The 11,617-nt window shown below is 50.2% G+C and overlaps 1 protein-coding gene across 2 annotated transcripts in view; it reads right to left on the bottom strand.

Moving 5' to 3' along the window:
* Window positions 1-5,090: 5,090 nt before the first annotated feature.
* Pde9a (phosphodiesterase 9A) overlaps window positions 5,091-11,617 on the bottom strand; it is an 89,102-nt gene continuing 82,575 nt past the window's right edge. Inside the window, exons 15-19 of one of the 2 annotated variants that reach the window (XM_021149321.1) lie at window positions 11,400-11,504; window positions 10,493-10,621; window positions 9,217-9,312; window positions 7,791-7,912; window positions 5,091-5,475 (exon numbers count right to left, since the gene is read on the bottom strand). In XM_021149321.1, the coding sequence (XP_021004980.1) occupies window positions 7,811-7,912; window positions 9,217-9,312; window positions 10,493-10,621; window positions 11,400-11,504 (432 nt within the window). In that variant the 3' untranslated portion in view covers window positions 5,091-5,475; window positions 7,791-7,810. The remainder of the gene's footprint in view (window positions 5,476-7,790; window positions 7,913-9,216; window positions 9,313-10,492; window positions 10,622-11,399; window positions 11,505-11,617) is intronic. The other variant, XM_021149322.1, reaches the window with a different exon arrangement.

Genomic DNA, 11,617 nt, shown 5'->3' with positions numbered 1-11,617 from the left:
CTAACTTAAAGAGCTATTGTCTTGTTGTAACAAAGCTGTGTGATCCTGGTAACAGGGTAGATAGAAGTCAATGAGCAGGTTTCCGTAGTGTAGTGTAGTGTAATGTAGTGGTAATCACGTTTGCCTAACATAAAAAATGTCCCCAGCTCAAAATCAGACAGAAACAAAGGTTGTTTGTTGGGCTGGTGTCATTGGGGCCGGAGAGAGAAGAAAAAGTGTCTGAAGGCTGCTACAGTGTACTTACATATAATAATAAATAAATCTTTAAAAATAAAGTCAATGAATGGAAAAGAGCCAGAAAAATCCAGATACAGACGACCACAGGTATGTTCCACTGGCTTCTGAGAAAACAGTACAGGCAATTCCTGTTTTAGTTACATTCATAACTCTGTGATAAGACACCCTGAACAGGGCAACTTATAAAAGAAAGCATTTAATTGTGCTCATGGATGCAGAGAATTAAAGTCTGTGACTGCCGTGACTGGTATTTCCACTGAGGAGGAGAGCTTGCCTATAGGCCGTGGGTGGGTGACACACAGAGGCCTCTCCTGCCTGGCTTCTCTCCAGGTGGCACACTCTGCTCAGAATTCATCAGAGAGGGCTATCTGTCTGTCTGTCTATCATGAGTCTTAACCTCCTTAGCGCTGGACATCGGCTGGTGTCCCTGCACACTAACCTGTAGCGGTAACCATCTCCACAGGCTGGTGAGCAATCTGTCGCTCATCATAGCTTCTGTATGCTCACTGGCAGGCACATCTGGTGTGCTTTGGATTTTTGTTGTTAAAAAAATTAACTTTAAATAAGGATGATGATGATGACGACAAAACCAAACAGGAAGCCTTGAGTTCTCAGTGCCACAAATCATCAGACATTGCACAGCCTAGCTCTCCACCGTACCTGTCCTCCCTGTTCCTGAAGGCCACCCAGATCGTCTTTACTTTCATTGTGTTGGCTGGCAGGTCTATAAAACTGCTGGATGCTGGACATCTTCCTCTCTGAGCTCCCTTGCTGTTAGCTGTGAGCAAGGCCAGGGAGGTGACATGTGTATGCATGTCCATGAGTGGACATACACAGGCACTCATGGACATGTTTGATACATACCTATAGGAACAGTCTTCTGCCCAGTGAGATTTGCAATGTGATTTTTGTCTCCTATGTGACTGTGTAGGTGAGCGATCTCAGATGTCTTTCTTCCTTCCTTCCTTCCTTCCTTCCTTCCTTCCTTCCTTCCTTCTTTCCTTCCTTCCTTCCTTCCGCTCCTAAGAAGTCCTACCCATGAAAATCATCCCTGAAGGTCAGGATCTAGGAAGTTTATTTGATTTTGTTTTTGTTTTTAAGCTTGATTTTTTTTTTTTTTTTAATGTATGTGAGTACACTCTCACTGTCTTCAGACACACCAGAAGAGGGCATCAGGTCCCCATTACAGATGGTTGTGAGCTACCTTGTAGTTACTGGGATTTGAACTCAGGACCTCTGGACGAACAATCAGTGCTCCTAACCACTGAGCCATCTCTCCAGCCCTGTTTTTGTTTTGAGACAGGGTTTCTCTGTGTATCCCTGGCTGACCTGGGACTCTCTTTAGGTGGGCCTCAAACTCAGAGATCCACCTGCCTCGGCCTCCCAAGTGCTGAGATTAAAGGAGTGTGCTTCCTGGTTTCCTGGGAAGTGGCTTTTGCAGGGCACCTGCCTACATGAGCAATTCGGATCACTCACAATCAGGATGTAACACTGTGATAGGGGCCCTATATCCTGTGGGTCCAGGAGAGACTTGTGGAGTAGTTGGTATCTATGCTGACATCTGGAGGTGGAGGGGTGGGGGAGACCTGGAGTTCCTGGCTGACTCTGAGATGTGAGGCAGGTCACAGGGCAGCTCCAACGACTGAGGCAGGAAGGAGCCCAGGTAGGACTCTCGCCCATTAACCTGGCCAATTCCACATATCTTAGGCATGGCAATGAGACTTAGCATGAACAAGGAGGTCCTAGGATGCAGCCCAAACTTCCCACACACAGAGCTCATGGGTGCATCCAGTGCTAGGGGGAGCAGCACAGACGGGGAGAAGACCCATCAGTGACGTTGGTAGTGTGAGGTCTTCAGAAGGGCTGGGACTTACAGCTCGCGGTGTAAAAATCCCCAGCCTCAGCCCAGGAACAAGGTTGGGTCACCTTAGAGTACACTGAAGGACAATAAGATCAGGAAGGGGAGAGGGGCCCAGGAGGAGGGGTGAGGCTGGATCAAAGCTTCCAGACAGATGGTTAGGGAAGGCTTTACACCAGGTATTGGAGGAGAGTGGAGACAGAGCATCCCCTGGTGCAGATGATCATGCCCTTCCCCCATCCAGACAAGGAGCCGGTGTGAGGAGATGCAGGCTAGGCCTGATGATGGGAGTGTCCTGAGCTATCCACGCAGCACTGAGTTCCAGTCCCCCCCCCTCGCCCCCCGGACCGGGGCGGGGGCAGGGCATGAGGGAGAGGGACTGAGAGATGGGGAAGAGAGGGAGGGAAGGGGAGCCGGAGGCAGAAGCAGCCCAGGAGAGCAGTCGCTTGAAGCCACCCAGAAACCTTTTTTTTATCTTGAGCTTCACAGATGCAACTGTGACCTTTGACCCAGAGTCTGGAACTCTGGGAGTGAACTTTCTAGAGGAGAGGAGGCTGCTGCAGCTGCACAGAGACCAGCAGAGGTCGGAAGCAGCAATTTCGTGTCACCCTTGCCTAGGTGCTCATTGCCCCTATACAACGTGCAGGGATAGAGCACAGCAGACAGGCTTCCTCCCAGTTCCCAGGCAGGAAGCCAGATGTCTAGGTGGTCTGCTGAAGCAGGCTCTTTAGGGGCAGAAATGCATCTGTCTTCCCCCGGGGTGAAGAATACGTAGGATTCTGCGTATCTTTCGTCAGATGCTACACTCAATCATTGGACTCCATACCCATGACCTCTTAGTGCCATGCTGGGGCACCAGAGCATCCCAGACTGTCAGTTATGAAAATATAATAATAGCCACAAGGTTCAGAGTTCAGAAAATAAAGAGCCCCTGTGATTGATTAAGATGGTCCCCGGGGAAAATGAGCAAAGGTTTGGTTTCACTGAAGAGGAAAGCTATATGGGTAGTGAACAAACAAAAACTTAGAAAAGATACAGACCCCGTCGCCATCTGTAATATGCAAATTAAAGGGTGGAGCATCCTCCTTCCTAAGGCATGCTGGGAAGCCAGAGGTATGACTAAAGACTATGGGGAAGGGTGGCCCGAGTCCTGCCCAACAAGCTAGAGACTGATTTATCTGAGAAGTGAGCAGGGACGGCTCAGAGAGCTCTGTGGTGGCATAGTTAGAGTCTGGTGATGGCAGAAGACTAGCACCGTAAGTTTGTTAGCTGAATGGTTTAAGAGTTGTTTGTGCCCAGAGGTTACTGAAACAATATGGGCAGGTTGGAAGGCATCCGAAGGCCTCCTGAGTGACCCCAGTTAAGTCTCCAGTCTCTGGTCCTCCTGGTGTGGATGGGGCAGTATATATGTTCACAGCTCTTGTTAACCTCAGGCTGGGTGTGACTCTGGGGTCTTGGGAGACTCCCAAGTCCTAAAGTCTAAGGACAGAAGCAGGTCCACCAGTCTTCTGCATTCTCCCTACCAGAGCAGAGTCCCAGTCAGTCCACTTGGCTAGCTGGCCACTTACTCAGACATGGCCCCCTTTCCTCCCCTCCCCCATTCATTCCCAGAGGGCTCAGGCCTGGGATCCTACTGCAGTCAGTCAGGATCCCAGGCCTGGGGGCAGGGTCGGGTGGGGGAAGTCCTTGGTGGTGAGGTGGGAAGAGCAGATGGGACTGGAGGGTCTTTTTCCAGTCAGCGTAGCAGGTGACTGTCCTGTCCTGTCCTGCAGGGTGACAGAGGGCCTCTGAAGTTTCTCTGGATTAAGGTGACAGACAAAAGCAAAACCAAGAGATGAGGGCTGAACCGAGTGGGTCAAAGGAGATGGGAGCAGTCGCTGTGGTAAGAGGCTGAGAGGCTGAGGTAGAGGGCTCGAAATCCAAAGGCTAGCCTGGGTTACATGGAAAGTTTGAGGTTAGCCTCAGCAACATGGTGAGGAAAATACACACACACACACACACACACACACAAGTGTGCATACCCCACAAAGACAGAGGGGGAGACAAAGAGACAGAGACAGAAAGAGACAGAGAGACAGACAGAGAGGGACAGAGGCAGAGAGACAGAGAGGGTCACTACCCCCAATGAATTATTCAAAAACCAGAAGTAACATTCTAGAACTCACCCAGAGGGATAGGTGCTTCAAAGAAAGCCAATCCAGTATGTAAGGGTCCCAACAGTGGACCAACTTCTCATGGGGTGACCCCTCTGATGGGTCCTCTGGTCCCTCAGGGGAGTAGTGCTGGCCCCGTGTCTCAGGAGATGGCCAGCAGCTTCTCCATGCTTCTTGTAAATTGAGATTTTAGAGTCCAGGTTCATAAGAGGACAAGGGAGCCACGTAAGCAGGGTGTGTGTGACCACTTCTCTGTGGCCTGTAGGGCTCTCTGGGCAGCCACCATGGGACTTGAAATGTCTCCATTGTCTGTCTCCAAAAATGAAGGACAGGGCATCTCTTCTTTTGGAACAGAGTCCCACTGAGAATTTGAGGAGTAAATCCCAATTCCCTGTGGGCATTCAGCAGATGTCACTGTCCAGGTGTGTCAGGGGGGGATCTGTCTGCCACATCACCATTCTGGTACGTGGTGCCTCAGCCTCCCTCACTCCCCAGCTTCTTTCTTCTTTCTTCTTTCCCTTTCTTCTTCTTTCTCCTCCTCCTCCTCCTCTTCTTCTTCTTTTCTTCTTCTTCTCCTTCCTCTTTCCTCCCTCCTTCCTCTTTCCTCTTTCTTTCCTCTTTCCTCTTTCTTCTTCTTTTTCGAGACAGGGTTTCTCTGTGTAGCCCTGGCTGTCCTGGAGCTCACTCTGTAGACCAGGCTGGCCTTGAACTCAGAAATCCATCTGCCTCCCAAGTGCTACAATTAGAGGTGTGTGCCACCACTGTCCTGCACTCCCCAGCTTCTGTACACATCACTGATACCTTCCCTCTGTTCATAAACACAGGACACATGCACGCCCCTGTACTCGGGCACCATTCTGACATTTAATGTGGAATTTACATGATCCCTCACATCCCATCCCACGGTTCATCCACATGAAGATTCTTCCAAGGGGAAAACCAGAGTTCTTGGAAGCCCGAGTCCAAAACCCAAAGAAAAAAATACAGACCCATTTCTGTATAAGAATATATTATTTAAAAGACAGTTTAAAAATAAAAATTCTGTACAACATCGTGAATTCCTGTTTTTATATCAGTGAACAAAACGGTTCTTAGAAAACATGGTCTGTGGCAGGTCATCAGGGGTCGTCTGGGCGTGACTGTCCTTGTGTGGAAGATCCTGGGAAGCCTCGCTTGGCTCTGTCCACTCACAGGCCACAATTCATCTGCTCTAACTGGTACAGTCTGCTGGAAAAAGAGGAAGATGGCATGTTTTTCTCTGTTGGACCTGGAGGGAGATGGCACAACCACAGGACTGAGTGGGGATTTGAGATGGTAATAACAAACATGCGAGAAGAAAGCAGAAAGACCTGGGCTGGGGAGTGCTAGGAGCCAGCACTGCTCTTGCAGAAGACTCAAGTTCTAGCCCCAGCAAGTACCTGTAACTCCAGTCCCAGGGTATACAATGCCCTCTCCTGTTCTCTATGGGTACCTGCACTCATGTGCACATACCTGCACATGTGTGTGTGTGTACATGTATGCATGTACGTGTGTATGTATGTATGTGTGTGTTAATTTAAAAAATAAAATAGAGGTGGAGGGATGGCTCAGCAGTTAAGAGCACTGACTGCTCTTCCAGAGGTCCCGAGTTCAAATTCCAGCAACCACATGGTGGCTCACAGCCATCTGTAATGGGATCTGATGCCCTTCTGGTGTGTCTGAAGACAGCTACAGTGTACTCACATAAAATAAATAAATAAATAAATCTAAAAACCAAATCAATCTTTCCTATTCTCTCTCTCTCTCTCTCTTTGTTTCTTTCTTCCCTTCTTTCTTTCTTTCAACAGAAGTAGGGCTGGAGAGGTAATTCAGGTCTTCCAGAGAACCTAGGTTTACTTCCCAGCATCCACATGGTGGATTATAACTGTAATTTTAGTTCCAAGTAATCCAGTGCAGTCTTCTAACCTTCACAGGCGCACGCGCGCGCGCACGCACACACACACACACACACACACACACACACACACACACACATCCCACACACAGAGCCAAAGGGGGCTACTAACTGGAGAATGAAAGAGAACCCTCTGGCCAGGACAAGCAGGTATGGGGGAGGGGCGGGACCAGAAGGGATAATGGTGCACATGTCTGAAGACACCAGGGTGAAAACCATGACTTTGTATATGAATCTAAAAAATTAATATGATATAAAAGAATGAGGTCGGGGCAGGGAGATGGCTTAACAGCTAAGAACAATGGCTGCTTTTGGGTTCAGTTGCCAGCACCCACGTGGCAGTCCACAAACACCTGGAACTCCAGTTCCAGGGGATTCAATGCCCTCTTCTGACCTCTATGGACTTTAGCACACACATCCTCAGGCAGGCAAACACATGTACACACAAATAAAATAAACTGGAAAAAAAAAAGAGGTTGTCAGCCACACAACACACGTGGGCACAATTAAACAGTGTCAGTGCCAGCTTCTTCTCAAGAATATGACCTGGCTTGGAGGGTCACCGGACGGGCACCTCAGTATGGAGCAGCAGTTCACACCACTGCTCAAGTTCCAGCATCGGCATGGTGACATGTCATCAGGCTTACAGATGACAGCTCTGGCGTTCACACACGGCTGCTGCTCAAAAGGCTTTACTAAAAAGCACGTCTTAGGCTGACGTCTTTGCTGCTTCCCTTTCAAACCCAGCTTCTCCAGCTCCCTGCAGAAACCCGAGGCTTATCTCACAGACCTAACAGCCATGTGCTTAGTGAGAGGCAAGGGAGCACTGGAGCACGAGCTGGAGCAAGCGCTGGCTGATGGGGTTTGGAGCACTGTGTCAGCAGATGTCAGGGGACATGCTTGTGGTGACGAAGACAAATGCTTTTAAGAAGCTCTTAATACTCCAGACGCACTTCACAGACTACTTCATCTAAAGAGTGGCACACATCCTGATAATTAATCCTTTCTCTATCCAAAGTGTGAACCCTTCCAAATCAGAGCCCAGGTTCTAATTGGGATGCACAGGATTAAAGTTTCACTTATTGGAAAGCGGGCTGCATGCTGTGGTTTGACTCTGCCCTTGCCCTGTAAGTGCATCAGGCAACTGATACTTTGTACTTGTCCTGGAGTGGCCCTGGTGCTTCTGGAGTGTTCCGGTGCAGATGCCCAATCTCCACTGTGAGGTTAAAGGTGAAAACACCTGACTGTAGTATTTGAAAGGAGGCTGTGGGAGGCGATTAGAATAGGCAAAGGCATCAGGTGGATATCCCATGACTCAGTTTCTGGTACTTTATAAGAAGAGGGTGGGGGACCACACATACACACACACACACACACACACACACACACACACACACACACGCACGCACGCACGCACGCACGCACGCATACATGCACAAATGCATATACAAACACAAGCAGAAGTACACACACACATACTCTCTCTCTCTCTCTCTCTCACACACACACACATACACACACGCATGCACATACACACATATATAAACTCACTCACATTGCATGTACCCAGTCTTCCCCACATATAGCACTCCAGTGGCCTCCCACTTACTGCACACATTGAGATGTCCATCAGTTTGGAGGAGAATGGCCTTCACTATCTTTTGCATCTCTGTTCTTCTCTGTGGTGTTTTCCGTGGCCTCAGATGTTAAGCTCTCTGTCTTCTTCTGCAACTAAGGGAACAGAGGTCAAAGTTAGTCCCTGGAGAGGCCTGGCATCCCTTCCCACTGAGCAGCAGAATGTAGGATTGCAGACTCAGGTCCTCTAATGCAATGGCTGATGGGATGGCTGTGACAGCAGAGGCCCCTGCAGCCTTCCTGTGGGAATCTGGCCTGGGAATGCACTCTTGCTGTGGCCCTTTGGTGTGTTTGGCTCTTAGCCTTTTAGATTTTTAGAGCTGTCTTGTGTCTGTGGCAGGAGATGCCAACCAGGGAGATTGGGATTGCTGGTCTGTACTTTCAGTCAACCTGTATGAGTTCACCATAGGTCCATGACATGCCTGGCATTGCACACTGGGGATGTGTGTGGTAGATGTGGCTGAGGGGGATGTGACCAATACCAGGCCACGCCTGGGAAAGAAGGCAGAAAAGATGGATATAGAGCCATTCATTACTAGAGAGCCTGGGTGGATGGGTACCGAATAGGAAATGAGATCCTGAGGGGCATCCCAAGTTGGATGGTAGGGTCATGGTGGCCAAAGAGAGGTCTGGAGTGTATAAGAAGTGGGGGAAGTTTTCTGGGTCATGGATGTCCTGGTAGGACCATCAGGTGGGTGGAGAAAGACTACATCTGGCAGCCACATCAGGCAGGAGGTATGAACTGAATCCCTAGTGCCAGAGTGTGTGGAAGAAGAGATGCTCACACAAGGGCTAAACAAAAAAAGCCATATTCCTTTTAAGAAACTATTAAGAGGGTAGTGGCTCCTATCCTCTTTTGGGATCCAGCATCCATAGTGCCCTAAAACCTCTCTATCTTCCAGACCACAGGGGTAGCTGAGTGGCCCTGTGTGCACTGTTTCTGAAAGCAGGGACTTGGGCGCTTGCTTTGTTCCTCTGTCTTTTTCAATGCAGCTCTTACTGAGCAGGCATCCTGGCCGGGAGGAGAACACGGACATGGAGGTGCTAAGAGACACTGCAGAGGCAGTTCTCCAGGGCCACAAGGCTGTGTGCTGGCTCTCATTAGCCAGCAGGCTCAGAGGAGCACTGCTGGGGAAGAAACTGCTTTTAGTCTGTGTATGTGTACACTGTCGCTGTCCTCAGACACACCAGGAGAGGACGTCGGATCCCATTACAGATGGTTGTGTGTGAGCCACCATGGAGTTGCTGGGAATTGAACTCAGGACCTCTGGAAGAACAGTCAGTGCTCTTAACCAATGAGCCATTTCTCTAGCCCAAGGCTTGGCTCCTGCGCCCGGCCTTTGTACTGCCTGCCTGCCAGTCCCTGACCTACCTGCCTGCACCCTCTGCACTGCCTTTACCTCCTTCATGGCATCGTCCAGCTGCTTCAGCTCCTCGTAGTGTTCTCGAGACTCCCAGAGCGGCCGCAGCATGGTCTCCTCAACAACGGGGAAGAGCTGGAGAGCAGAGGGTTCAAGATAAGACCCCACAATCGTGTTAAGCTGTGAAGAACACTGGAGAAGGGCTGTCAGGCCCTTGTGGGTACTTGTGAGCCTCAGGGGTATCACTTTCCAGTGGCCTCAAATCAGGGCCTTCAGGGAAATCCAAGGAGTGTGTGTCTCCTAGCCAGTTCTGAGACATGGAGACCTCGGTGCATCCCTACCCACCTCCCATCTCAGCCTCTGGCTCAGGTTCCTGTCACTCTTCGTAGGACCCCAGAAAGCCTACAATCTTCTCCTGTTCCCCACTCCTTCCAGTAGGTATGGCCCCAGAGGGGCTTATGCTGGGGACAGATCTGATAAAATTCCTGGTGGTAGTCTTTTTTTTTTTTTTTTTTTGGTTTTTCGAGACAGGGTTTCTCTGTGTAGCCCTGGCTGTCCTGNTTTTGGTTTTTCGAGACAGGGTTTCTCTGTGTAGCCCTGGCTGTCCTGGCACTCACTTTGTAGACCAGGCTGGCCTCGAACTCAGAAATCCTCCTGCCTCTGCCTCCCAAGTGCTGGGATTAAAGGCGTGCGCCACCACGCCCGGCGCGGTTGTAGTCTTAAAAATAGAAACCATGTGGGTGGCTCTGAGACATCCAGGAAATGATGGACAGTGGTTGGAGGTGGGACCAATGGGGTGGCAAAAGATGAGTGTGTGTTTGGGAGCCAGGGACTGGACAGGACACATAGGCAGCTTAGGACCTGGAAGGTGGAGGCTACAGAGGCTGGGTGATAGAAGGCTAGGATCTGGTTGTGGGTACCGATTCCTGTTGCTCCTTTAAGGCGAGGCCTGGAAGGACAGGAGAGCCAACAGCTGGCTGAGTCTTAAAGCTGGCAGAGATGGGCAGTGGAAAGTGGGCACCGAGGGCCCGACTTGCACACAGGGAGCTCTTTGAAGAGCACGGGGGCGGGGGTGGGGGGGCTGCAGAGCATTGGACACAGCTGAAAAGAATGGCTGCCAGGTAACCATTACCATGGCAACAGATGATGAAGCTGTAGAGGGTTCATGCATGTCCACATGTATGCCTGTATGCACATGTGTTTACTGCTGCTGTACCAACAGCATGTACTCACCATGCATATCCCTAAAGTGCACATGCATGCATGTGTGCACATGTGTGTTTACTGCTGCTGTCCCGGCAGCATGATCACTCACCTTGGTCACTGTTTCAAACATTGGGATCAGGACAAACTTGATGAACCCAATTTGGGCTGTTGCTTTGGTCACTTTGTCTCGGTCCATGAATGGGGCCACAGGAAGGCCTTCGGACTTCTCACGGTCGCTCTGCAGGGAACAGAGTGATGGCGACATTGAAGGCATAAAGGCCCGTGGACTTGGGGACACAGAGCAATCCTGTTCTTAGAAGAACAGTACATGCTGTCTAGCTGTGATCCTCCTGACCACACAAAGGCAGTTCAGTGGTAAGGTCCCAGAGCCTGCAGCATAAAGGCTACATATGAGCCAAGGTGAGCAGGTTGGAGCTGTAGGGCCCAAGCCTAAACACAGGCTGAGTGTGTCTGTCTGTCTCAAGGGCATGCCAGGGCAGCTTACAAGGCTGAGCTCGATAGCTCCTTGTCTGCATCTCCCATCCCGTCCTAACCACTATCCTCGTTCATAACTACCATATGAACAATCTTGTTTGGATTCACCATGGCGGCTGCCCCTCCCCTTGGGTCTCACTTCTTGACCCTTAGCCACTTATCTTGAGTCTGCTTCCAAAAGTGTCTATAAGTGGCCATGGCTGGCAGTTCCACCATTATGGTTTTTCTGGTGGCTACAGTCTCACATATACAGTCAGTACACCCTAATCAGGGCTGGCCTTGAACTCCTGATCTTCCTGCCTCCCAGCTGCTGGGATTACAGGTATGTGCCGTTGCCATGCCTACTCAGAACAATGCCAAAGCAGAACGCCATTTCTGCCAGATGTCTATGCAGACAGTGTCGTGGGGGCTGCTGGGGTGTGGCGTGCATATGCCAGCCGCACTGGTCTGCTCTTTCAAGCGCAGCGCTATCCTCAGACTTGGAAGGGGCACCCATAATCTGATGGCTCCGTGTCTTTTACCTGCATAAAATATTCTTCCAGTAAACAGTCCACCCACGGTTCTGCCACCTCCATGGGACGGACTTCATTGGAGATATCACAGCATTTTATGAGAATCATCTTCAGCTGAAAGGAGACGCTGGCATTTAGGGCGTTGGTAGATACAGCACAACCACCGTCACTGTGTGGGTTGACTGGATCCGCCATCATAAGTGGGAAAAAGAACAGGAGGGGTGGGG

This window comes from Mus caroli, chromosome 17, assembly GCF_900094665.2.
Source record: "Mus caroli chromosome 17, CAROLI_EIJ_v1.1, whole genome shotgun sequence".
NCBI lineage: Eukaryota > Metazoa > Chordata > Mammalia > Rodentia > Muridae > Mus > Mus caroli.
Note: the sequence above shows the minus strand (reverse complement) of the source record. Positions and strands in the feature narration are given on the sequence as shown.